We start from the raw sequence: 27,360 nt of genomic DNA, 5'->3' as shown, positions 1-27,360 counted from the left end.
GCTCCAACCCTTAAACTGGACCTCCCCTCTTGAAGGTGCTGGAGAGTTGAGAAGCCCCTGAGCAGACCAGTCTAATTGTGCCTGCTCTGAGAGAGAGTGAACTAGGTGATATTATCAGCCTGCTATTATGTGATTCTCACAAGCTGCTCAGCAACTGCATATCTTCTTAAGATGATGTGTATCCCTGGGGTTTAATCTCTTTTATGTGACTGTGTTACTGATACTTAATTAAAATTTTCATGGATGCATTTGATAGCAGAGGAAGGCTTCAGCTTGACCTAACAGGGAAGGGCCATGGATAGGGACTGGGAGAAACCTTGAGGGGAGAAAAGGAACTTGAGAGTGCAGTGAAAAGAGGGAGATGCATGTGTTTGGAACAGCAGGTTTCAAAATTTGTTTTATAGATGTATAAAACTTTTTCTGATACACCATGGTTTGTACTGGTCTAGGTGAGAGAGAGGGGAAGCTCTTTATTACTCCGGATAGCACAGTGCAAGAATGGGGGTTAAAAAACGATGTTCATCATTGCATCAGACTGAAAAAGTGTTCCAAAGAAGTATTTCTGTACTTGTTTTTTCACTAGGTTTCTCCTTTTTCTCCCTCCTTACCTGATTTCCACTATATTCTGCCAGTTCTCCTGCCCCTTCTCATTTATTTTCTCTGATACTTTTTAAAAAGTCTTGGCATTAAACAGATGTCACACTCATACGTGAGCTCTTCATTTGTCTAATGTGTTCTAGCATGCAGGGTAGGCTCCTCTTTTTCTATTTTTGGGTTGTGTTTTAGGCATTTACTTTAGTTTGGCTGTTCTTATGGTGTGTTTTTATATTACCGCCACCTTGAGCAGCAATAGTACTGTTAGATGGGACTAATCCAGTTCCTGACAAGAGAAGTCTTGGGACTGAATGCCAGATATTCCAGGAGAACTGGATTGTTACCAAGGAAAACAACGCACTGGCACTCGCAGGCTACCAGCCGTTCAAGAAGTGGAGCTGTGCAAGAGTGAAGAAATGAGTCAGCCCATAGTAATGGAAACAAGCAGTAGTAAAGTAGGTCATTCATTCTGCAACATACGAGCTGAAAAGCGCATCAGCAGTGTTCAGCTCAAACTGCATCTCTCTGAGTGTATTTAGAGAGAAAGGGAGAGCAGGTTTCTGAGAATGACCGATCAGGTAATGTGGTTTTGGCCTCTGAACTGATGGATTTTCCCAGGAATTACTGGAGTTGAACTGGCCGTTAGGGCTGGCCCTGCTTCCTCGCTGCCATCTCATTGCCAGCCGAGCTGGCTCAGATGCTGCAGGCTGGGAAGAGCGGAGGGAAAGGGAAAAGCCATTCGTATCTTGATGTAAAACTTGACAAATCCAGCGGATCTTAGTTTATGAATAAAAGAAGAATCTGAGAATAGACAGAGAACTGATCTTTCATTTTTTTCTCCCTAGCAGGAAAAACCCAAGCTCCTGGAACCTTTGGATTATGAAGCTGTTATCACGGAGATTGAAAAAAATATTGGAGATAGTCTGTTTAAGGATCTTATACTGTTCCCCGACGATGACTTTTCAGTAAGTACAAGGCAAATGTGTGTTGTTCTTTCTCTTAGGTTTGTCTGATGATTTAGCTCATCTTCAGTGTAAAAGGAAGCACCAGAAAATCCCTGGGACTCTCTAAGATTTTCTTAACTTACGAGCAGCTCATTACTTCCCTCTCATCAAATTCATTCTCTCTCTCTCTTTTTTTTTTTTTTTCTTCCAACATTCATCTCTGAATTTACTGTTCAGAGTTAGTTGCAGCACAAAGCCCTGGTTGTTTGCAAATGTGTATTGGGCACTCACAAGATGTGTTGTTCCATAATATGTGCTTGACTGTTTGCTCACACAATAGTAGTTTAGCCTGTGCTGGAATCTCTCCTTGCCATTTAATCTAATTTAATTGCATGTCCACAACTTACAGTCTCTCTGAAGCTGTTCTATTTAATATATTTGGTGACTAAAATCTAGCAACCCCCAGGGGCACTGGCCTGGTGCTCCAAGTTGGGCTTGGACAGTAGCAGGGCTGTATTTCCAGGCTGAGCCATTGCTGGCACCAGGCTGCATGCAAAATGGTGAAGCTGAACGTGTTTGGGCTTGCGTGGTTTGGGGACTCTTCCGAAGTCTTTTCCAGTGGCAATGGAGATGCAGGGGATGCCCCTGCGAGCGCGGGGCAGCCCCTGGGCAGGTTATTGCCGTACCCCTGCTCGGATCTTGCTGTCATTTCTTCCAAATCAGCCAAGCTCTCTAAAAGACTTGGGGCTTGAGGAACGGGCGTTCTCTAATGCACATGCTCTGCAGTCGGGGCCCAGCCGCGGTGGCTGCGCGCCGGCCCTTCCCACCGGCTCCGCTCCGGCACCGCGGCTGTCCCGGCGGGCCCGCTTAGCCTAATAGGCAGCTTTGTTTCACTAAATGGCTCTATTTCCTTGGTGGCATTAACTGAGTTAATGTGCTCCTGGGGCTGAGGGGAGGCTCAGCAGAATACATTTCCCCATCAGCATTAATTCCTTTATCTGTTTTGCACATTTGTGAATTTATGAAATTGAAATTCAGCATTACAAAGCTGACCGGGCTTGCTCTGTGCTGTCACTAGGCCCTTGAGCTCCTTGATTTAGAGTGGCTGAGCTCCAGCTGGAGGAGCAAACCCTCTCAGCGGAAGAAGAATCGTGCCCTACTGTTCAAGGCCTTTGACTGCCTGTCAAATCATATTTTCATATCCTTATTTTAATTTCATTTTTAGCAGTTTCAGCCTGGCTTTTAGGAGCTACTTCTATTTTATTTTCTGTGTTATGTTTTACAATTATTTTGTCTTATTTATCTTTAAAAGAAGCATACCAGAGTGATACAGATGGCTCTCACTGACTGATAAGCAGAGAAGATGGTAGTTAGTTTTTTTGCAAGACTATGGCCCCTATCTTTTTTTTTCTGTAGTACCTACCACTGTAATCAGCTGCAGTAACAAGAGCTTATGTTACCAGACAGGACTGCAGAGTTTTCATAGGAGACGGGTTTTCATCTGCACAATGTCTATTTATAGCCCTACTCCTTCCTGCTCAAATATCACCTGTACACAAAAGTCTGGGTCATCCGTTTGAGCAGAAAGAGATCCAGGTTTGACTGAATTAGGTGGTGTTCAGACTGGCTCTTGAGTGTTATTTAATGTGATAATGTCTCAGGAAATGGTGGATGTTACTGTTTAACTGTAATAATTAGAATTGCTCCAGGCTTCATGGTTCAACGTAGCCCTGATTCGGGCCTGTGTGTTAGCACATCCTATGGGCCATGAGCTCTGTATTTTCAGAGGAAAAGTCTACCACAATAATTAATTGAAATAGTGAATGTAAGAGAAAATTCTGCTTTAAAAATTTGCTGTTTTTAGATGGGCAATATTCATTGAATGGACTAATGAGCATAGCTGCCATACTCATGGTGTCTGGCCCTTTGCTTCATCTCAGAATTGCGTTCTGTTGTTGGATGTAATTCTGAGAGAATTGCAGCTACTTTGACAAGAGCATAATTGGTCATTTCCAATGCACTAGGAGAAGTCTGGGGGCAGCAAGAATCTTATCTATCAGGTGCAAAACTGAGACCCTGTTCCTTTTTCCCCCACATGCAACAGAAGGTGGATGCATTACTAAGATGCAATCTCTAATTTAACTGGGGGAAAAGCTGCTTCACTCTTTATGCCACTGTGCTTAATCCTTTAAAAAAAACATTGCACTGTTAGTCCCACTTCTAGTTTTCCCAGCAATGCCATGCTTGCTAACTCTCTGCTTCCCTTTTAAGAAAACATGTCAGGTCTGCTTCACTTTTCAGCTGCTCCTGGATCTCTTGACCAAATTGCCGTTGCAGTGCCGTTCCGTTGAGCAGCGGGAAGTGGAAATTTCTCCTCTGAGGCTTGCCAGGGCAGCAGTGCCGCAGCGTGGGGAGGACGGCTCTGCACGGCTCCGCGTTGCAGGGGTGTGAGCTGGCCCCGTGCTCCTCTCCTGGGTGGGGAGCGGGAGGCCGCGGCTGTCTTGGTGCGCTCACCTGGGCCCTCACGCCTGCCTGCTGCAGGTGGTGGTAGCTTTGTGTTTACCCTCACAGCTGGGCTACTCTGCCTCATTCACCTCCTGCTTTCCTCTAAACTTGGCCATATTCTCCCTAACTAAATGGAACTGCTGCTGTCTGGCATCCGTATTTCTTATTTTTCTCCCATGCCTTTATCAGATAGGAGGCCTTGGGAGAAGCCTAACAGCTCCATTCAGATCCGCCTGCCTCGCGCCTTGGTACTTGCACACCCCAACCTGGCAGGATTTTACGATACTTGTAAAGTCAAACCCTCATTTACTCGAGCAAAATGCCAGGTACCTTTTTCATCCTTCCTTCCTTGATCCCAGCAATCTCTTTCTAAATATCTCCATTTTAAGGGTAACATAGACTTATTGGGCCCTTCCCTTAAAGTGGCAACAGGCTTAGAACCACTTTGTTAATACTTTGGCTTGTATGGAGATTTAATTGTGGATAGATATTACATATCTAAAAGGTGAGCTGGAAGTACTTCAGTTTTATACAGTGTCAAAGCATGTGAAAGTCTGGGTGATGAAATTTTGTTCCCCTTTTTTTCCCTACCTCCTTTTTGTTTAAGACCTGCTTAAAAATGTAAACCAGACCTTCAGAAACTAACTGTAAATCTGACTGCCTCTCCGATTTGAACCTGCAATAGAAAGAATAACTCATTTCTGAGATTTAGGACAGGTGCAACATGGTGATGCTTCCCTGGATATGCGGGGAGTGCAAATCCTATCGGAGTTCAGTCAGACTTCATTTTACTTTGAAAGGGCATTTGAGTGCCCTCTGTGTGCTGAAGAGACCAACCTCGGAGTGGCTGAATCATGCAGTATTGAAGGCACCCTCCTTCCGAGGTGGTGTGACTCTCTCCAGACCTTTTTTTTAACTCAGAATGGGGAAGAGTTGCAACCTCCCTGTTTTTAGCATTGTGAAACCTCTACCATCTAATTGTGGAGGGACAGGAGTTGTTTCTGTGGATGCAGCTGTTGGCAGCGTATCCAGAGGCATCGGTGCAGTGAGAGGGGCAGGGATGGTGCGGAGGGGCACGGGTGCCCTCGGGACTGCCCTTAACGGGGGGCTGGCAGCCATTTGGCCGAGCCCTGAACGTCCACGACCATGTGGAGCTGGAGAGCTGCAGCAGCCACAAAGCAAACGCTGGAGCAACGCGTGGCCGCGCTCCCGGCAGCGGTGGGGCTAAAGCCGCTGCTAAGCACGCGCCGTGCCCGCTTGCTGCTCGCCTCGCACCCCGAGTCCTCCCTCCCCGTGAGGCCGGTGCCAGGGTGGCTGGATGGGGCATGGGGACCCCCACAGCACGGCAGCACCAGTGCTATAGTATTCATACAGAAAAAGGGCCATCTTATCCTTCCTTTTTCATTTAAAAGACCAATTTATTACAGTTTTCACTTAGGTTAAGTAAATCTGTTTACTCAGATAAAAATGGGACTGAGCAGCTTTTGAGAGAGATTGAATCTAAGCCTGAACATGTATGAACGTTTTTGCCTGTGTGTGGTTAGCACCCTTAAAAAGACAGACTTTTCAGGAAGTAAATACTATCATTTTTCATGCATCTGCCTGAAGTTCTAGCCACTGGTAACATGTTTTCAGGCCAAAAGCTAGTAGAATAGATTAAGAATGAAAATGTTTGAATAGGCTAATGGAGGTTGGATTCCATTTCCAAATCTTAAACTCACTGTGTCGGTGGGAAGCACACACTGTCTGGAAACGTTATTCCTAATCAATCATTAATAAGAAGCAGTATTAGCATTTGGCTTTCTCTGTAGAAATACACTTCAGTGACTGTAGCAGAGAGGATGCTTAATTAATTTGCCCCTTGTAACTAATCAAACACCTGCAGGCAGCAGCTTCTGCAAAGAAACCAGTCTGGTTGAATGCTGGGAATTGTTATATATAGGAGAGTTGTATCTGATAGACGACTTTTCCAAAACTCATTGTGGAATTCAGTATTGTATATTGATAGTTTTTGTATTACTGGTTTATCCCAATCTTTGCATGCACAAATTTAAGATAGCCCCTTGGCCTCTGATTTGAACATACAATTGCTGTAATTGCTTGAACAATTATAAAAATAAACTGCATTTAAAATGCAATAACAAAGGGATTGTCAATAAAATTCTTTATTTCTATGACCCTTTCAGCATTTAGTCCTTTCTTTAGTTGTTTTCTAAAGTAGGAATATTTTGGTGAGCAAATGCTATGCTTGATGAACCTTTAAGAGCATTTAACTTTGGAAATAATCAACTTTGAACAGGAAGTGTTTTTGTGGCAAGACCTTTTGCAGCTAGTGGTCTGAGCATAACTAGTTCTCAGAAGGGAAGTACTTTGTAGTTTTTAAAAGAAGTGCAAATATGACAATACACGCTTTTTTTTCATGCCCCCAGTCCATTCTTTCAATAAATGAGGTTTAGTAGTGTGTTCAGCAACGCCTGCAAAGGAGACATGCTTGCTCTTACCAGTTTATTCTGTTTTGTATTTTATAAATATTTTATTCAGATATAATATTTTGAAGAAAAATGAGGGGGATGGCTGCATGTGAGAGAGTTGCTGTCGGTTATGTTTCTCGGAGCTGCAGTTTTGGCTGGAGGCAGGATGGCAGCGTTGGGGAGAAGGCCTAGCTGTCTCGGGCAGTGCAGGGGTACGGGTTGCCGATCCGCAGTGTTAGGTGACACCCTGACTCGCTGCAGACGCTGGCAGGAAGCAGCACCGAGATCTTGTGCGCGCTGCGTGGAGGATGTGCTGTGCTGTGGTCGGGCAGAGGCGGCCGCTGCCCTTGGTGCTTCGTCACCGCGCCGGGGGCAGCTCGCCATGAGGGCTGCAGCGCGTCACGGGTCTCTTCCTGCGTCCCCTCCTGCCCCACGTGCGCTCTGGAAATAGCTGATGCTGTGGGGTGGCAGCGTGTGCTGCGGCTCTTCATCGCCGGGCCTGGGGGGCTGCCTTCCCGGGACTGCTCTCGGAAAAGGGAGGCACCATCGTTATTTATGGGACCAGAAGTGTTGTAACCGCACTATCCCGAGCTATCCAGATGAAGCAGAAAAAGTTAGGGGAATTCCACGTTGCTTGCATCTGCCTGTGTGATACATGCTCTTCTTTCAAAATTACTCATATGGAAAGTGATAGGGAGAACCATCGTGCTGTGCTTAAGCTGTAAGGAAAAACTGAGCCAGTAATAGCCAGGTAACTATCACGTGGAGTCTGGATGCTTGGATTTGTGCAGCACCATGTAGACACAAACAAGCACTTGGAGATGAGCAGATCCTCCATGGACTTTTGGCAGTGGCTCCTATGGGCTGCTCGATACTATCACTGAGCAGTGGTTCTTCATGCTGGACCATTCCTATGCCTTCAGCCTTCCCCCAGAAATAACGTGCTGCTCCGTAACGGCTGAGAAAAGGAGCTGCCGAGAGCAGATTCCTTCTGGATTCATCCTTCCCTTGCTTCGAGTGGAGTTGCTCCCTTGTAACCAAGAGGAAGACCTGCTCTGCTGGCTCATGTCTTAGATTCCCTCTCTCCCAGCAGGCAGTTTCTCCGTATCCCTGGAGCACCCTGAGCCCCCCCTCGCATGGTTTTGTGGAGTGGCTGCCTGTGCTGCAACCAGTGCAGAGGGACCCAGCGGATGGTGACCTGTTGGGATCCAAGGGAATCTGGCCCTGTGTGGAGGCCTCTTGGGGATTCTGACAAACCAGCCTGCCTGGGAGCTGCTTTTCTAAAAGTTCCTTAGCTTGTGCAGGGCCTGAAAGAGGTTGCTGAAGGAGGGTCTGTCGTAGGAGCATCGTGAGTCCCACATAGATCCCTGCTGCTGGAGAAGCTCCGTGTTTCTTTTTCCAAAAACAGTCAAAACTTCCAGTTCTGTTCTCACATTCCTTTGCTGAAAGGGAAGAGGGACAGAAGGGAAGCATGCAAGGCAATGGGATCTGGAGTATATCCTTTGGGAAAGGATGCTAGTAAGAATTAGGATGTTATCCATTAATGACTTTTTAATCAGAGACTGCAGCAAGTCTGCTTGGCACAAGCTTATTCCCAGAAATCTATATGACCAGTGTGCTCTTTCTTGTAATTAATGCTTTAGCTGATAGTATTGGAAAGTCTGTGTGGGAGGGAATTGAGTTGCAGCTGATGTGTTTAAGTATTGGCTACATGACAAACTGAAAATGCAAGCCATAATAATCCTGGCACTTAACCTCTTCATGAGACAAATCCATTGTGTTTTCACTCTAGCTAACTTGCCTTTTTTATTTATTTGTTGTCAGACAGATACAATTTCACTGGAAATCAGAACACTGTATCCTTCCGTACCTGAAGATGCAGAGCGAAAAGCAGAAAATCTATTTGTTAAAGAGGTAAGTACTTACTGGGTGTTATCTCTTAGCTTTTAAATATAATAGAGGTTTGGGGGGAGGCTTATTATATTAATAATAAACATATTTTAAATATTACCAAGGTGTTTTTAGTAGCATGTTGTGTGTGTGTGCTTGTTCTGAGATATTTGTCTCTAGAAAAAAATGTAAATATAATTGCCTCTTGGGCTGCTGTCTTTCCTGTTGCTGCTAGTCCATAGGAATTGGTAACTACACATGAGGGCTAATCATGGGTGTCCTAACTGCTTTGCGCTTTGGAAATAGTGATACTCCCACAGACACCAAAAAAAAAAAAAAAAAAAAAAAAACCCTATTTGACACTGTCTTGGAACTGCTAGAGATCTTTTAATGTTGTTTGTGCCCGTGTATCTTATCCTGAAATGTATGTTATCACTATTTGAGAAATAGCTGAAACGCGAGTGACCAGAAGGCGTTTATGTTCTGCTGAAGGCTATTCACCTCTGTATTAGAAAGTGCAAGCCACATTCTTTTATGGCAGCTGGGATCCAACTAGGAGTGATCAACTTCTCTCCCTTGACCAAGAGTCTGTCCTGCATCCGTGCCTGGTCTCAGGCTGCAGGAAAAGGTTCTGCTTTGCTCCTTGGGGCTTCTTCTCATTCGGGACTTTATCGCTCTGAAGGACTTTGCACTGGAGGTAACGGCCGTGCTGTTCAGAAGAACTTACTGTGGACAGCTCTCAGAGCCTTCTCTTTTACTATAGGTGTAAAATATATCCAGTTATTTCAATCAGTTAAACAGATATATAGAACCAAATTTTCTCCTAGCTTCTACAAGGGATTTAGTAATATGCACTTAATACTTACCCCATAAGGCATGTGTTCAGTCTTTTTTCACAGATTGCACACCTGGCTTTCTGGTTTGAATACCTATAGCCTATTTCATAGTTGTTGTAACTGCAAGATAATTTGTTGAGGAAAACTCAGTTGTGGACAAACTCAGGGGTTAGGGAAAAAAAAATGAGATTAGGCAGAAACGTAGCTGTTGAATTGTATGCAACAAGACATTTTACTGCTTGCTCTATTCCTTTCTCCAGCAATAAGTCTAAGAGAGCAGTAACAATTTACTGCCAGCTCAAATGCTCTGAATCTTGCCATCTTTCTTCATCTGACAGTAGGGTTAAAAGATAAAAAAGCTTGGGGGAATTATCTTTCTTCCCAGAGGTCTCCCAGCCCTTTCAGCACTTTGGGGTCTGCTTTTTATTTTAAGATCCTACAAGCTGCAAGGCCAGCACTATCTTCACTGCTCTACAGGGAAAGTAGTGGATCTAAAAATGGAACATAGTGTGTAGTATCTGGGAACCATTACAGCTGAATACTCCAAGAGGATGCTAATGACAACCTGGTAAAATGCATATTGAACCCAACTATTAGCTTTCTCTGCAAAACTACTTAGCCAGGAGAAGGGGGGAAGAGAGCAAAGTAATGGGAAAAAACACAGTGCTAGAGAGCTAGGCTATACATGGAATAATGGCAGAATAAGACCATCTTTTAAAGTAGTCACACACATGTTCCACTTCACCTCATAGCCAAAAACTATATATAAAGGAAATTAAGATCCAGGAGAAGGATGGTTTCTAGTCTAAAATGAAGCAGAAATGAGACCTGGCTGCTGTGAGGATCTCTCATTGTAGTCTGCTGCAGTAAATGCACAAACCCATAGTCGGTCAGTGTAGATTTGACCCACCAGCAGTCTGCTTATCCCAGACTGGGTTCAGTAGTTGTTAAATCATTCTGGACAGCTGTGCAAGATGTGAGTGCTTGACCTTCACTTCCGTTTTTAGAGCTTTTTGTGAAGAAGCCAACATCTTGTTCATGTTGTTCCTTGAATATGCAATGGTCTCGTGATCAGTGAGGGCATCCATCCTGTACATATTTCACCAACTGTAGCCAGCTGCAAACCAGAACAAAATGTTTGATTTTTGATCAGACTCTTATGGAAGCTCCACAAAGACAATGTGGAGCTTCATCTGAAGTCATGATGGTGTTTCCCACCAGAGAGCCTCCCACAGGGCTTCAGTGGAGAGTGGCTGGATAACTGGACTTCCGCTGGCACTGTGGAAAATCCCACAGGTTCCTGATGACTGCAGGAGAGGGAACTTCCTAAGAGCTGATTCCAGACAGTGCCTTTTCCCCTGGGGTGGAGCAGACCACAATGCAGCAGCTGCAGTGTCCAAATGCTGTAGGCTGAGGTTGCATTAGCAAACATTAGTGCATATCAATATGTTAAAGGGTGCAGGTTATTACGTAAAATATTAAAAACAATCTCTACCTTCCTTCTGCCAAAGTCCTAGGAAACCCTTGGCAAAGGAAGGTATTGTACTATGTATAATTCTTACATGAGAGAGATTTTCTAGCAGATTTCCATCCAAGCCTAGTAGTGTAATGTTCAGAGATTATGATAACAACTGGGATAGAAGAATTTACTTTTAAACAAGTTCTCTAACCTTCTCCTTTCTACTAAGCAAGTATTTGTTGCACTCTAAAGATAATACTTGGTGAATCTATCATTCATACTGCTGTTATGCTCTTAAAGAGATTTTTCCTTCGAATTTTCTGCCTTTACTTTTCTAGACTGGAGGAGTTTGAGTAACTAAACTAGGTTCCAAGAATAGTGAAGGCTTTGGACACTTGGAAAGCTAGGAAAATGAAAAGAAAAAAAAGAATAAGAAAATTTGAAGTTTATTTTTCCAAAGTGTTCCTAATGACCTCAAATGCAGTACTGCAACTTTTCAGTTTTCCCCCAAGTTCTGAATTTTCTCTACATGTAGCACACTTTGTAAGGAAATGACACCCGTCAGCACTGCCCTCATGGCCTACTGTCTTGGCAAGTAGAAACATTCACTCCATAAGAAACAAAACAAGATTTTTCCTTTTAGATCATGAAAACATTCTTAATGTAGGCTTTTCTAACTCTGTATTCCTGAAAGTGCAGTTAAAATGGCAATCCTATTTTTTTCCACATTTCATTTGGGAAGGTTAGAGGACTGGGTATTTTGCAACACAGTTATACTTAGTTTGAGGAATTTAAGGTATTAATCTCAACATAATTAATCCCATAATGTTTCACAACAAATCAGCATACATTTGTATCTGTTTATACATACACGTGTGTGCACACACTATGCATATATAAAACTTACATACCTTTGAAATATATGTCCAACACATATGACATTTTAGATATATGTGGAAAAATTGGTAAGAAATATTGATTGTCTCTATCCTTTCTTAAATCATTTTAAGCCCTATACTCCCTGCAGAGATGATAGATTCGTCCTAGACATTTGCATAGGGGCTAGCCAAGAGAATGGTGGGGATATGCTGGGGGTGATGCAAAAGCAAAAGAAAGCCTGCAGCTTGCTGAGGAAGTTGGGTGTCGTGGTGGACAGCTCTGAGAAACCGTCTCCTCCCTTCTCCCTGGCTGGCTTGGGTACATCCTGATTCATTCTTCTGCTTCGTGACTTGGATCCAGTGGCTGTGGTGGCTGGAGAAAGCTTTTTTCTTGTGACTTGATGGGCTTTAGATCAGCTCCTGGTATGTTGAAAGTTCTCATCACTGGTGATCCCATCCGTATTTTAGAAAAGTTGGTGGAGTTCACTTAAAAACTAAGTACTAGAGTCTATTGTGCACTCTTACACTGTTGGTTGAGATATCTATATATATAATGCAAAAGGGCTGATTTGGGGCTCATAAATGTCATCAGACAGCTGACTGAAGCAGTTTCAACTCAGTCACATCTCCATCAGAAGTCTGGGAGCCCTGGTAAACTCTGCATGAGCACCCTTGTAGCTTTACAGGCTATTCCAGAGCCCATGGCTTCCTTCGTGTTTTGAACATGTAGGTAGCTGTCAGCTTAGCAACGTGTTTGAAAAAGCCTAGAAAGAGAAACTAGTTATTGATGTGATGTGTGATCTGATAATGTCTCGTATGGGGCATCTGGCAATCTGCTCATGTTTGAGCAAGGCAACCTGAGCTAGATAAACAAGAGTGTAACAACATCTGTCTGCTGCTCCACCTGGAACTGCCCTCGTGCTTGTGCAGCTGGCAGGATGGCTTACGCCTGTCTAATTAACTCAGTGTTTGAAGCCACTTTGTAGCATTTTAATTTGAGGAGATGCGGCTTGGAGATGACAATGAAGAAACCAGCTTGCTGGGGAAAGCTGTTGAGATGCCAGAGAGCCCTCCTGTGCCCCAGTAGTGGTCTCCCTGCATCCGAGTGGGTGACTGGCATCCTCAAACTTCATCTTGAAAGCCCTCGAAAATAGGGATCCTGCAGGCTGAAAAACACTACATCAGAAGGGAAAGTGTAGCAGCGTTGAAAGTTCATTGAATGGAGTTTGTCTGTCTCATTCTGGCTGTAGGCACAGTGATCATGCGTGTCCCTTTTAACTGTTCTGTGCCAGCTGTCCGGATGTGGAGCTGTGCTGGTTAGTTGTCATGAAGTTTTGGATCCCTTGTGCGTCCGGAGGGTTCCTCCCTTTGATATGTTGCACTTTGTCTTTATGGGACCTATAAATAGTTATCAAGCAAGAGTGTTATTAGTCATAACATTAAAAAGCCACCGCTTTACACTGGCTGTAGCATTACTGAAAGTGGTGCTGTGCCTGAGCAGCTGATTTCTCAAGCATTTTGTCCACAGGCTAATCTTGATTGTTCTAATATAATTCAAACTCAAATTAAAAGGACCTCCGGCTGAGGATCAGCAGAGCCAAAGCTGTGCTACTGCTGCTGCAGGGTGGATTTAAAAATCTACAATGTCTTAAAGTGCTGTAGTAGGACAGCAAGGAGGACCATGGGGTGTGTTTTGATAGTGGAAAGGGTAAGTATTTTTAAAATGTCTAGTGTTTCTAAAGAGCATGTTGTAATACCTTGGCTTATTGAGCTTCAGTCTCCTGTGCTTCACTGTATGCGTGAACCGAGCTGATTTGCAGGTACATTTGGGAGCTCTAGGGGAAGGTGCTGATGCCGTCCTGCTTTCCCCTCCCAAATGCCTGCATGGCCTCCCCTTCCCCATTTACCATCCCCTGCTTCCCCCAGCAATATCTGCTGTCACCCAGGTGCTCCCTGTGACTGCCCTCCTCATGGTACACAAAGACAAGATGCAAGGAAAAGAGGGACTGTCCTTGCTGTCAAGTATTAATAGGTGTTTTCTTCAGTTGTTTCTCTTGCTTACTTTTCATTTCTCTCCTTTTTTTTTTTTTTTTCTCAAAAAGGTAAAAAGGTGGCTTTGCATTGTAGGGCAAATCTCTAGGTGCCCCCTTCCCTGGGCTAGTCACCACCCTGTCATGGCCACAGCAATAGCTAAGAACTTGCAGGTGGAAAATGTTGCAGGGTAATCTGCCTCTCTAAGGAAAAATGAGGCCAGCTGGGCAAGGAAGGAGGGGGGGGGTTGAAAAAGGAAAAAAGAAAAGGAAATGGATTGAAATTGATAGGCCCTTTGGGAATGGGTTGCGCAGTCGCCTGGCCAACTGCGGAATAAGAAAGTTCATGCAAGCGTGTGCCAGCCCTCCCACGTCCCGTTGTTTCCATACTCCATCTGTGTTTTTCCTCCCCCACACTCTATCTGAGCTAAAGGCTCCTCTGGAATGGTGCCGTCTCTCTTGCCAAAAAGGGTAAGGTCTGGTCCTGGCCTCTTGATTAGCACTCTGCCTCGAGAAAGCTTTTCTGTGCTACTGAAATCAGGTTCACTAGTATTTTCCTCATTACTCAAATTCAGTAATTGCAATTAAAAATAAAGTCAATACACTTGGCCAAAGTGTAAGATTTTTATTTGGGATATTTTGTACAGAAAATGCTGTACTTATGTGTGTGTGTGTGTGTATATATATGTATTATTATAACAAGATCTGACTTAGAGCGACAAGTCACATCTTCTGGGCACAGCCATCTAGTGTAGTTGAAGGGCAGTGTTAGCTGTTGCACTACATTGACTTTCTTCTTGTGGATTCACAGAATGATACTTGAATGTGCTGCTTGTCCTCTTTGATTTTTATTTTGATTAGCGTTTTTCTTGAAGGAGCACAAGAAACCTTTATATTTATAAGCTAAAATACTGAGGCCTATTCTATATGTTGTTCACAATGATTTTTTTGACCATATCAGTAAAAAGCCTATAATATTCGTATAGGCCTGTATTACGAATTATCTGCAAGAATTAATTGCATCTTTTAAATAGAATAGTAATGCAAGTGCCTCAGGGAAGACTTGATCCTTTCTATAAAAGATTCAGTTTTACATTTGCCAAGCAGAAAGCAAAGGAAGTGCTAAACAGAGGGTTTGTGCTCATCCTTGTACAGAATGAGCTCTTCATTGGAAGTTCAGTGCAGAATATATGGTGCTCTTGTAGGAGCACGTTTATGGTCCAGGTAAGTATCCACTTCTCCACTTCTAGCTTAAACTTCTCACGCAAATACCAGAGTGGTCGTGCCCTTTGCTGAGGAGTGACCATACAAAGTTTTGCTCTGTTTGCAGCCCCTTCCCAATGGCAGTGGTGCAGGAACATGGGTGCCATGTGTAGTGGTTTGTCTTTTTTTTTTTTTTTTCCCTTTTTCTTTACCTGACTTTACAAATTACAATGTTGCTTTAGTCAGAGTTGTAATACAGTTGTAATAGGTGCATTCTCAATAGTCTGTAGTTATTGTATTATTTCGTATGGCCTAATGGTGACATTTTTATCCTGCATCTCATATCTGAAAGATCATCGGGGTTTATATCAGAACACAGTGTAGCCTCTGTATTCATTTTGAGTATAACTGTTGCAGAATGCCTTTGGTTGCGTGGAACTATTCAGCCTGTTTTAATATGGAAGAGAACTGCTTATTTATGTTCATCAACTTCCTCATTTTGTTTTCCCAAAATGCTAAAAAAAAAAAATAAAATAAAATAAATAAAGCTGTCTCAAAAAATTGTGATCATGACCCGGATGACTTTTCTAAGTTAATTTGCGTCCCTCTGAGGCAAAGCCTGCTCTGCAAGCAGAGACTTGGGGAACACAAGGAGCCTGGTGAATCCTCCCAGCTTGAGGACTAACTCGTCATGTCACTTTGTTGCCTTTTCTGCCACTTTTTCTGCTTAGCTTTTTGTATTTTAATCTTTTTGATCTCCTCTTCACTCTGTGCTCCTTGTCAGCTGGAATCAAATCCTTGCCATGTGTTTCTGCGAGATTGTCTTTCCTCTTCCCCCTCTACGTTCTACCTAATGCTACTGCTGCATTCTCTACTCTAGTTCTCCAGTGCTTCCCTTCCTTTCTCCATATCATCATGGGAAGCAGCTTCTGCCCTTAGGTTTTAAGAGGTTTTTCCCCTCTTTTCTCCTGTCCCTCTTGCATGGGCTGGTGTAGCTGTTTAAGTGGGATATGTGGAGAGAAAAAAAAATCCTTTAGCATATTGTGTAATTATTAGTTTGTATTTTATATTCCTTTGCTAGAATTACTGGAAGCTCTGACAATATCTGTGTCTTTCTTGTCATAGGGATACACCTTACCCATAAATGTGCACGTTTCATGCTCTTATTCACAGTTATGTATCTGCCCTATTTGTTAAACTGAACAACTTAACAAGTGATGAATTAATCTATAATCAACAATGTGATCTTATTGCATCTAAAATGTAGTTTAATTATGTTGAGGAAAGTTCTGCATAAAATAAATCACACAGTTATTCTGATCCACTTGACAGCATAGCCATCGCTGCAGTATCGTTTTCGTTCAGATCTGGGCTCTTTGTTTAAGAGCGATATGTGCCCTAAAGATAATTTCAGAAGAAAGACAGAAAATGGACTAAAGGTTTTTGGAACAGTAGAACTATAAGGAGATTTAAGAGGACTGAGCAAACTCAGTTTGGAGGGAAAAATGAAACTTGGATAAGAAATGATCTTATTACTCTTTTTAGTGTATTCCTGCCTGGTGTCGAGAGGGTAAAGGTCAGACCTTAAGGGCAGAGTAAGAAGTAGAGAACTCATGCTGAAGCTGAGGGGAATGAAAGGGCAAGTGTATTTACCATGCAGCTCTTAAGTAATGAAATGGGATGCAAAGAGAAAATCTATAATTAATGTGCATGGAGAAAGTTATGCCTTAACGCCTCAGAAGATGCCACCTAGTTAGCAGCATGGTTTAATCCTATAGAGTAGGAACTGGAGGATCAGTAAAGCATGTTGTGTTACTTTCAAACCACCCTCTTCCCTCCTATATGATTTCAGTGTGCTTGATTTAAAAGGGAGATTGTACTTCAAAATGTGGGATCGTATGACGTTGCCTTTCATTTAGGAACTACATCCCCAGCTGTAAAGGAGAAGCCTTTGTGCTTATCTAGCCGAAAGGCCCCTCCAATGTTTCTCTGCACTATACCCCTTCTGAGACCGAAGTTGTAGTAATTCTGTTGTTGTGTTTTTCTCTTCAGGCTTGTAAATATTACAGTTCCCAGTGGCATGTTGTGAACTACAAATACGAACAGTATTCAGGAGATTTTCGACACTTACCACAGTAAGACCTGGCTTAAGTTCTTTTTTATCTTTTTTCTTCTTTGATTTGTGTCATTTTGCTGAGCTGTGTCCATATTTGTACTTTCCTGGGTCTTGTATGCTCTGCTGCTTTAACCATATTTATAGTCGTTTGCATTTTTAAAAAGGGGAAGAAAAGATCCTTCAGCAAAAGTTCAAGACTCCGCAGAATTCGCTAGTATCAACAAACTCATTCAATGCTGATTCAAATCTTGAAAGTGCATTTGCATATTCAAAGCACAGCTGATACAGGAAAGCTGTTTTTCTCTTTTTCCTTAATAATGTATAAATGTCACTCACCTTTATCTAGGATTAATTCTCCTTTTCGGTTCCTTGCGTAACCGAGGGGCAATATTTCGCTTAGGGGTTTATTAGCTGTGTGGTACAGAAGAATTCGGGTCCCCGTGTAGAGCGGGTACTGGTGCAGCACCAGTGATGCACGGGTGCAGCGAGGTGTCCATGGGAGCATTCATCCTGCCTGTGCCTGGGGGCCACGTAAGGGTGCTGAAGGGAAAAGACTCTCCTTAACTTGAGTGGAAAGAAATGAGGAATCTGGTGCTCTTGCTTTCATGCATGTTTCTACCCATACTCCTTTTTCTGGGAGGAAACATGTTCTCTGAGTCTCTTGCTGGGCAGCTAATGAAATCACAGGGTGCCTAAATGAGCAGTGTTGCCACCTTCTTTCTTGGAATTTGAGTCATTACAACCATGATACTGAATGAAAGAGGTTGCTGTGTGCGTACAACAGCAACATGGGAATGAGCGCTCCAGACTTAGGCTGGAGTAAGGGTGGCAACCAGTACAAGCTGTAAGCATGGCTGGAGGAGTCACTGAGTGGATGCCTGTAGACTTTAGATGCTGTGCTGAGTGGATTTTGTCTATAAACCTTCTCTGAGATCTGCAGCTCTTCTCATTTCTCAGTGTGTTCATGAACAGCGAAGGTGGTAGTACGGAAAGCCGTTAAAAACAGTGTTGCTAATTGTTTTAGAAAATAATATGTTAGTGCTCAAGAACATCGTTTACAACGCAGCATTTTTCCCGTTTAACCTAAAGTATTTTTCTCTTATGAAATATGCATATGACAGATATGATTGCATTACTCTGCACAAAAGTATGTTTTAGTTACACGCATCCTCTTCTGCAAAGGTTATTTGAGTATAATGACATTGCTGTCATGAGTTTGTGCTCTACAGATATTATGGTGTCTTGGATCTTCATCCTGCCCTGCACATACAGGACCATAACTAAACACCTTATTTAGATTATTGGAGCACAGCACTCAGAGTATTTTGAATGCAGCACTACTTGCTGTCCCAGAAGAAAACGAGAGTGTATTTTGCTTGCTGAAAGTGGCTATGGCTTCTGCATTTACCATGCCCCAAATAAAGCTGGTTTGCAATCCACCTAATTTCATGAAGTTCGAACATAGTATTAAGCATGTGGTTTTGCACTGTGAGAAAGGTGCAGTGTTTAAAATGCCACATCCTACTGTATCCATGAGCTGCTCTTGCCTAATGTTGTGCCCATCAGGAAGGGCTCAGTGCAGCAGCACAACCAGACTGTTTAGCAACTGCTTTTAGTTCATTTCTGAGCATGATGGTCCTCTGAAATTTCTCTTCAGATCTTTCCACCACTTAAATACCCCAATCTGAGCTCTCACTACCTCTTTTTACGCAGTTTTCACACGTTCTGCTCTGGTGTCGCTGCTTTTTGAGCAAGAGCAGGAATGGAGGATGCACAGGGGTGGCAGTGCCTGTGGGAACAGAAACAGTCAGGAGCAAGTCCTGTCATTTGCACAGTGCACAGCACTTGGTAAAGATTTCAGAGCTGCTCCCTAGGAACAGGAGGTATGGAAGATGTCTTGAAGTCAGGATTGTTGCATCTCTGAAGTAGCAGGCACATAAAATGAATAGTTTATATCTGATTGTATTAATAGTAGTAATGATAAAAACTTTTTAAACATGTTTTTCATGTCCTGGCAGGAATGAATGCAAACCAGAGAAACTGCCTTCACATTCCTTTGAAATTGATCATGAAGATGTGGATAAAGATGAGGTATATTCTACGCCACCCCCCCTTTTTTTTTCTCTTCTCTGGAGAAGAGTCTTTTATTGCTTTTACATCAAACAAAGAGTGATAATGGAAGCTCGTTATCACCTATAAAATATGTCACATTTTAAGTAACTTTGAATTGAATGGATCAGCTTTGTCTCATGTCATCATGTGCACAGCAGGAATATTAATAGTCTTATTTCAAAAGGAATGCAAGGATGACTGTTTGTTATCAAGCAGATATTCACGTGTTACGGTTTTCTTTCACCTTAGAATTCAGAAAGCAAGTCAATGCAATATTAATCATGTCTTTCATACAGGATACAACATCCCACTCATCTTCAAAAGGTGGAGGTGGTGGTGGAGGAGGACTGGCAGCAGGAGTTTTCAAGTCTGGTTGGCTCTATAAAGGGAATTTTAACAGCACAGTGAACAATAGCATTACTGTTCGGGTAAGGGCACAATGTTGGTTCTTCAGTTTAGACTGCGCCCCATCAGGGCATATTTGTTTGCCATTGTCATTAGCCTTTTCTATCTTAAATTCCTTTTGATAATACTACCTTAAATAAGCGTAAAATATTTGTCCGTGAGATAGTACACAATAGTGATTGCATTGCAGTTTGCAATGGCTTATTACTTAAACTCTGTCTGTGAATAATGTCTAAGAAAAAATTTGCTGTACAACAACTGTGATTTGTTCTTTCCTCGCTTCAGTCATTCAAAAAGCGCTACTTCCAGCTGACACAGTTGTCGGATAACTCATACATTATGAATTTTTATAAAGATGAAAAAATATCAAAGGAGCCCAAGGGATGTATTTTCTTGGATTCTTGTACAGGAGTTATCCAGGTAAGTTTCCTTTTATTTCATTCTGTTGTTTTGATGTCAGATAAATAAGAATAACTAAAGGCACATATAAGAACATGTACGTGGATCGGAGAGTGGTCTCATTCTCTGCCACATGAGATGAGACCACAGTGGCTTTTGCTTTTTTTGAGTGAGATCTCAGTCTGCCAGGTTACAAATACTGAGTTATGATAGCAGATCATAAATACAATATTTAACCATGGCTAACATGAGGAAAAATACTGTAGAAAGTTTATTTTAATCACCATTATTATTTTTTAGTTACTAGATTTTTCCCTTATGCATATTAAGGGTTAAGAACATGATTGCTGTGGGCTAGAGAGACTCAGGGTATAAAACATCAGCTACCAAGCAGTGGTAAATCAATTGAGTATTGAAGTTCTGAGTTTCTTTTTGCTGAAAGCCCTTGCAGAACCTGATGCCCACGGTTGCACCCATGTATCCAGCTGTAAGGGATGCCCAGTTACCGTGTGAAGTTTAAAGGATGTTTCTGATTTCAAACAGATGTGAAAAGGTAGAGGCAAATATGTGTCAGCAAATGGTGTTTGCTTGTGTCACCTGTGGGTTTGGAAGACCCTACCAGGCAGCTCGGGGAGCAGCAGAAGCCCAGGAGGAGGTTGTGGTGCTGAGTGCCCTTCAGCAGCTCCTGAGCTCCGCAGCCATTCCCACATGGAGCTTTGGTCTGCGTGCGGCTGCGGCGACTGTCCGGAGGGCAGGGGCCCCTGGAGAGATCCTGGCTCTCCTGCTTAGGAACTACTGCTCCTACCTCGCTCTGGCACGTGGTTGGTTATGGTTGAGACACCCTTACTCAGTTAGTGGCTGTTTGAGGCTGTCTCTTGTACTTTATCGTCACCAGGTCTTGAGAGTTTTGATGTGTCCTGCTCATTTATAAAAATAAGAGAAGACAATTGTTTGTTCCTGCTTGCTGGGAGTGTCTTAACCAAAACCCCGTTAAGCCCTGAATGATCCTGTAGAGTGGTTTTAGATACAGAATTTATACAGAGGATGTCTATTCTTCAGTAATACTTCTGATGCAATTCTACATTAGTAAAAATGTTTTGATTTCAAAAATTCAGGGCGTTTTCTCACTCCTCTGACAAAAGCAGATCAAGAAGATTTGAAATCATTCTCCTGAACTGATAGCTGCTTTCTAAATCTCCTGCATCCCTCCAAACTGTCCGGAACTGCTGGAGCTGGAACTTCACCTCTCAGCTGCCACCAGATGCTCGTGTTTGCCCTTTTGATTGGATACTAGTTTCCTCGATTGCCCATTTGATTGGCATTCAAAAGGATATATATGTATTATATATCTGTGTTATATAGATGTCTTCACTAGCAAGGAATTACCCTTAAAGGGGTAATAGCTCAGGATCATCAGCTGTCAGACTCTATTATTTGCAAAATGTGATGAACATAGAAACATAGGGCTGAAATAAAAATAGACACTGCTTGATGTTGACTTAAATAGGGAAAATTGGAGGCACAAAATCTGAAGAAAGTCTGATATAACTGAAAGCTTGAAGGAAGGCTGTGATGTGAAATGTTCTGCTCTCACTAGTTATGTATTACTGTAAACTATTTGACTGTAGATGAATGACTTCTGAGCTCCTGTCCGATAAAATGTCTAATTGTTATAAGCATCCTGGAGAGAAAGCACCTCCGCATATAATAAAAAATACCTCCAAAACAGTTTGTTTATTTTGTAAAAATGATTCTGCAGGCATTAGACTTGCCTTGATGTTTCATTTATACCTCATCCACAGCTGTTTTTTTGTTGTTTTTCTTTTTTTTTCTTTTTTTTTTCTTTCTCCCTGAATCTGGGATTATTTCCTTCTGGAAGAATTTTGAAATTTGAAATTAAGTGTTGAAGATTACAAGAAGCCAACCTCGAGGTCCGCATACCATATGGAAGGGGTTATAAAGAGGCAAATTGAGAAAGGGCACATTTTTTTCCTATTAACGGATTGGGAGGAAAATAGTTGGCTTTAGATTTGAAACAAAGACTTTGCTGTAGATCTCGTCCTCTTGCCAGAAGTCTGAAGTGCAGATGGAAAAGTGGATATTGAAGTTTTCCTTCCCTAATGTTCTTAAGATTCAGCATGTGAGATGCATTGCTCTTTTAGATAATGTCTTAATAGCATTACATTACCTGATATGAAGATCTTGGCCATATCTGTAAATAGAACTACATAATATAGACAATGCTCTTTCAGAAGAGAAATTGAAAGGTAGCATTTTTCTTTATAGATTATGCATGATTTGATATGCATAATCCATTTATACAAAAAATCTACCATCAGGAGCTTTAAACAGGCAGTAGCCTAAGTTCTTAGCATATCTCCCTTCAACATTTAACCCTCGGTCAAGCCATTGTCGTTCATTGCTGCAAGCAGCTTTCACTGGAATTTTGATCACTGTTTTGCATTAATTTGAATGTATACAAAGTTTAGAGGACCTATACTTTTCCCTGTGACCAAGAATGTTTTCAGATGTCCAAGCTGTTAAAGTTCAGGAGGATGGTTTCAAAAATAGGTTAGATGTGTCAACAATGTCTTAATTATAGTCGACTTCAATTTTTTGAGTATTGAAAATACTCAAAAACATCAGTGACACTGATGTCCATAGTCAATGGACATCGTTGCCTTACTGATTTACTTTATTTTGATTAAGTAAAAAGGGATACGCTGCATGATGATGTTTGAAATCTAAGCAAGGAGGACAGAGGATTGATAGATCTGCTCCCACAAGACTACCACAGAAAAAATATTGAGAAATATTGAGAAATATGAGCCCTAAAGCATATGATATTAGGAAGTCATATCACTTCATTAAATTTTGATCAGTCATTTCCCACAGAACCTGCTGATTTTCATGACAGAATTCAACCAGATAAAAGCCCATCTTATGGATGACTTTTTTTCCTTTTAATAAGTTCTGATGTTTACTTTTCTTTTCCTTTTGTTATAACAGAATAACAGGCTTAGGAAACATGCCTTTGAGCTGAAAATGAATGACCTCACATACTTTGTGCTGGCAGCTGAAAATGAGCAGGATATGGAAGACTGGATTTTCACTCTCAACAAAATCCTGCAAATAAATCCAGAGGGGACCATTCAAGAGCGGAAAAGTGCCGATCTCACTGATCTGAAACTTGGTAAGAGTGAATAACCTTGTGTTGCTTTCCAAATCAAATGCAAACAACCGAACCTTCAGATTTCACTGGTGAATCATTTTAACTGCCCGGGTCTCTAATGGATTCTGCACCTATTGATTTCCGAGGAAGCAGCAGCATTTTGGCAATTGCTTCGCAATGTCAGTTAACTCCCTGCACATCATTTTCAAAGGGCTGTGGGGGAGGTTAAACTGCTCCCAGTGAAGTTAGTGGGAATGATGTGGCTGTGCTCAGCATATGCAACGCTGCTTTAAATACAGTGCTCTGGGGATCTTGCTGGTACTTCATGTATTACTCTCTTGAGAGGCTTTAAAAAGTTTTCTCCAGGAGAGGTCAGATGGGTTCTTTTTCCAGCATTTTGTTTTCTTTAAGCATCTGGAGCTATTTTTTTTCTTTTTTTTTCTTTTAAGGGATGGAGGGGAACAGCTGCAGCATATTGTTTTTTAGTGGAAGCTTACTGACTTTTCATTTCTTCCTTTTGTGAGTTTGTTTATTAATGTGCTTTCATTTTGGAAGTTAGGATTGGATGCTCTGTTGCACTGTATTCTTCGTGTAGCAGTAACTCATGGCTGCTCATAATAAATCCATGCGCAGCTAGGATGAGCCCATTCTAAAATCCTAGGACCAAATGTACTTGAAATCGTAATATGGTTTTGAACTGCTTCTACTCTGAACTGATTCAAAGCTTTGAATACACCTGCACCTGAATTTTGGGGAAGTTGAGAGGCAATTGGATGCTTGAGACTGGTGTTTATAATAAGTCTAATATTTCCTTTTGGAAGAGTAGGATGCTCTTTCATACAGCCAAAGATGTTTGTATGATTTGGAGGCACAAGAGACTTGCACTTCAGAATCAGAGAAGTTCTTCTTAAATTCCCACCCATAAGGGATATTAAAACAGGAAGAAAAATGTGCATAAAAGGTCAAAGACACCTGGAAAACAGAAAACAGAAGTCTCTACTAGTGCATACCCTGATAACTAGCAACAAGAATGTGTTATGGAGTTAACTTATCAAAAGGCACGATACTTTCTTGGCAGATGAGCCCGAAGTTGGTGTAATTATTTATTTCACGTTGGGTTGAACTACCTTGTGGAAGCAGAATGACACTTGCTGAGAAGGGTTTCAGAGCCAAATAAAGGGGTTGTTCTATAGCTCTGGTGCCTGGATCCATAGATCTGCAGCTCCCAGAGTCAAGGCTGGATCTGTGCTCTTCCCCAAGACCGGGCAAGCCCCGCTGGCACCCTTGGCTTTGCTGAAGGGTGAACCCTATGCCGGGAGTGTGGAGTCCGGGGGTTGGAATAAATGCTCCGTGTTGCCTCAGGAGGGACTGAGAGAGCAAAGAAAGGCATCTTTATTGTGGGTATGGACATTTGGCATGAATGTGCCAGGCATTTCACTGAATAGACAGAGACGGGCCCCTTGTTGTTGGGAAGGCTTAAATGGAGGTGTAGTTGTAGTAAATACCAGTAGGAGATGGGCCTGAGGAGGACAAGGACTATGTATGTCTTGCATTTTATAATTTGATTATAATAAAAAGGATTAAAAAATAGGATGAGGTTGATATTCAAGACTGTATGGTAATAATAAGTATAATAAAGCCTTTTGAATAATTGTTTTCTTTTCAAGATCCATCAGAAGCTTCAGTGAATTATGATGGCCCTCAAGAAGAGACTGATTCTGCAGAGAACACCTTGCACCCAGACTTTGCAAAAGTAATGGATGTTCTGTTTTTCTTTACAAGCTTAGTATGAAGTGTTACCTATGTCAAAAATGCCTATTTATCTGTTACCACAGTACACCACAGAAACAGAAGAAACGGTGAAAGCCTCTCGAAATGCAGAGAGACTAAATCTGTTCTCCTTGGATCCTGATATAGCTGTAAGTGGAAAATCCTGTTCCCAATTCCTTGCAAGTTTTACAACCCAGGTTTTCTAAGTTAAGTAGACTACCTAAACCCCAGGGAGGTTCAGTGCTTGGCAAGCAGCTGGCTATGCCCAGTGCAGCCTTGACTTGTGCTGGCTGTTCTGGAATATACAAGTGAGAGTGAGATACTTCCAGCTTGGAAGTGGAAACAAAGCGCACTCTGATCTGCAGAGATTAATGTGTATAGACCTGACTCATAGCTGATCTATAGCTAAACTCTAAAGCAGACTGAAAATCTTGCAGGAACAGTATGGGCCCCTGGTTTGAAAACATTTTTAGTATAGTGTTTTAAGTGGATTTGAGAACAGAAATGGGCATGGATATAAAACAGGAGGAAGAATAATTTGAAAAGCCTATCTATGTGAAAAAAACTTAGTTGAAAATTTAGGAATTGCAGACTTCTTTTTACCTTAAGCTTGCTTATTGTGTGTAAGATTAGAATTCAGGAGTTGAAGATTCTTATTGCCTGCACTGAATGTATGTTTGTCGGTGGTTTAGTGAGAACTTTATTTACTTAAAAAGAAGACTACGGGAAAAGTAGGGATCAGTATGTTCAGATATGAACCTGTGGTCAAAGGGGCTGTAGCAGTGCTATCAAAAAACACGAAGCTCATGTACTGCCATACTGTGTATGTATGTGGGAAGGAGGGCAAAGGTGAGAACTGCACTCCAAGCATGTGGTGTTTTAGCCTCAATTTGAGGCTGTTAGGCCTAGATTAGGAAATTATAGCTAAAATTTCAAATACAATAAGTAAGCAAAAATAAATAAAAGTAAAAATTCACGGTCATGCACTGGAGTTGTACAAAACCTAACTTGGATTCCTCGTGCTGCCTCTGACATTGTATATGCCCTCAGGCACTGTTTTTGCTTTGCTTCCTAACCTGTAAATTAGTAATGACATGCATTTACTATGGTAATATGAAGGTGTCAGTAGTGATTTTATGAGATTTTTTCAGAGGCTTCAGTGATGGTAAACGTCTCTTAAAGGATTACTTAAGTTTGGATTACCTGGCCTTTTCCATATGGAGCTCATAGGTGCCCTTGGTCTTTTCAGTCCTTGAATCCTCAGAAGAAGGAGTTTCTGGGCACATGTTCGGTATTGAAGCCATTTGAGGAGAAGGCTGCAAAGAGGATCCTCATAACTTGCAAATCCCTCAGCTTGAATCTCCAGGCCTGCGTTACTGAAAATGAAAACGATCCTCTAACCAACGTAAGCTTTACTGTTTTCCTGTGGATTTCTTTCCTCTTTTCCCTTCTGGAAAGGACTTACTTGAGTCCGTGCTAGTTCTGTTTGGTAGAACAAGGTGAAATGAAAGCTTCATCGTGCATGTCTACTGCATCCCCTCCTCATCCTCTGCCCAGGCACTTGGAATGAGTCATGAAACTGAGGAACCTTTCAACAAACATTTTGAAGCTTATTTAGATTGCAGACTTTGAGCTACAGTTAAATGAGGAATTAAATATAATAAGATCCTCGAGGATATCGTTGTAAGAATAACAAGTTTAAGATGCCAAGGTTTATATAGGGAGGCAACAGAGTATCAGCTGTTTGTGGTGTGTGTGTGTGTTGGTGGTCTATTTGCTAGTTTACTAGAAGAGAAGGAAAAATAGAAAAGTTTCGTTGCTTACTTCGATAGGAAAACCCAAATAAAAGCAGGGCAAGGCAGAAAGTTTTGCTTATTCTTATAAAGGGCATTGAGGGAGAGCAAAGCAAGTTGTTCCCTTTTGTGCGCAACTTTTAGTTTTCCTCTGAAGCAGAGAAGTTTATTTTCACCAAATTAGTGTTCTGACAATTCAACTTTAATGCATTACATAAAAGGCATTGATCTTTTTTTATTCATTTAAAGATGACCTCTGTGGTGACTGCATATTCAGCATAATGTAATCAATACTTTTTTGGCAGACTGGAATAATTCTTTAATGAAGTCATGATAACGGTACCAAGGGCACGCAATAAATCACTACAGAGGCTGTATCTGCTTTTCTAGTGTTCATGAATTTATGATTCTGATTTTCAGATAGCTCAGAAACTGTCGTTACTAGTTGGTGGTTGTTGTTTTGTGACTGACTTGTTTCATCAGAGCTGTGGAGGCTCTCTGGAGTTTACTTTCAGCCATAGGGCTTCAATTTGCCGATGATGTGAGATAGAGTAAGTGGGTAATGTCAGAACTGTTCTGTTCTTGGTTTCCTGGGAAAATGGAACAAGCATTTCCCATAGGCTGATGCACCCACACATACTCATTCATAACAGTAACTGTTTTTTACCTCCCTACCTTTGTCATCTTTGTGCCACATTTTTTATGATCCCAGGAAAGCCTTTCACTGTTCTGTCCAGATTTTATAGTGACTGTGAAATTAACTAACTAACTAACTAAAAAACC

At 41.9% G+C, this 27,360-nt stretch overlaps 1 protein-coding gene across 2 annotated transcripts in view; it reads left to right on the top strand.

Annotated features, from left to right (window-relative positions):
- DOCK10 (dedicator of cytokinesis 10) overlaps window positions 1-27,360 on the top strand; it is a 115,093-nt gene that overhangs the window by 28,071 nt on the left and 59,662 nt on the right. For both annotated transcript variants that reach the window (XM_088528495.1, XM_088528496.1), the window contains exons 2-11: window positions 1,440-1,559; window positions 8,339-8,428; window positions 16,863-16,945; window positions 18,945-19,017; window positions 19,335-19,466; window positions 19,729-19,863; window positions 22,852-23,035; window positions 24,682-24,767; window positions 24,850-24,933; window positions 26,034-26,189. In XM_088528495.1, the coding sequence (XP_088384621.1) occupies window positions 1,440-1,559; window positions 8,339-8,428; window positions 16,863-16,945; window positions 18,945-19,017; window positions 19,335-19,466; window positions 19,729-19,863; window positions 22,852-23,035; window positions 24,682-24,767; window positions 24,850-24,933; window positions 26,034-26,189 (1,143 nt within the window). The remainder of the gene's footprint in view (window positions 1-1,439; window positions 1,560-8,338; window positions 8,429-16,862; window positions 16,946-18,944; window positions 19,018-19,334; window positions 19,467-19,728; window positions 19,864-22,851; window positions 23,036-24,681; window positions 24,768-24,849; window positions 24,934-26,033; window positions 26,190-27,360) is intronic.

Source organism: Tinamus guttatus, unplaced genomic scaffold (assembly GCF_059628265.1).
Source record: "Tinamus guttatus ecotype Peru unplaced genomic scaffold, ASM5962826v1 Tinamus_guttatus_pri_ptg000311l, whole genome shotgun sequence".
Taxonomy (NCBI): domain Eukaryota; kingdom Metazoa; phylum Chordata; class Aves; order Tinamiformes; family Tinamidae; genus Tinamus; species Tinamus guttatus.
The sequence above is the reverse complement of the archived record's forward strand: the minus strand, read 5'-3'. Positions and strand labels throughout refer to the sequence as shown.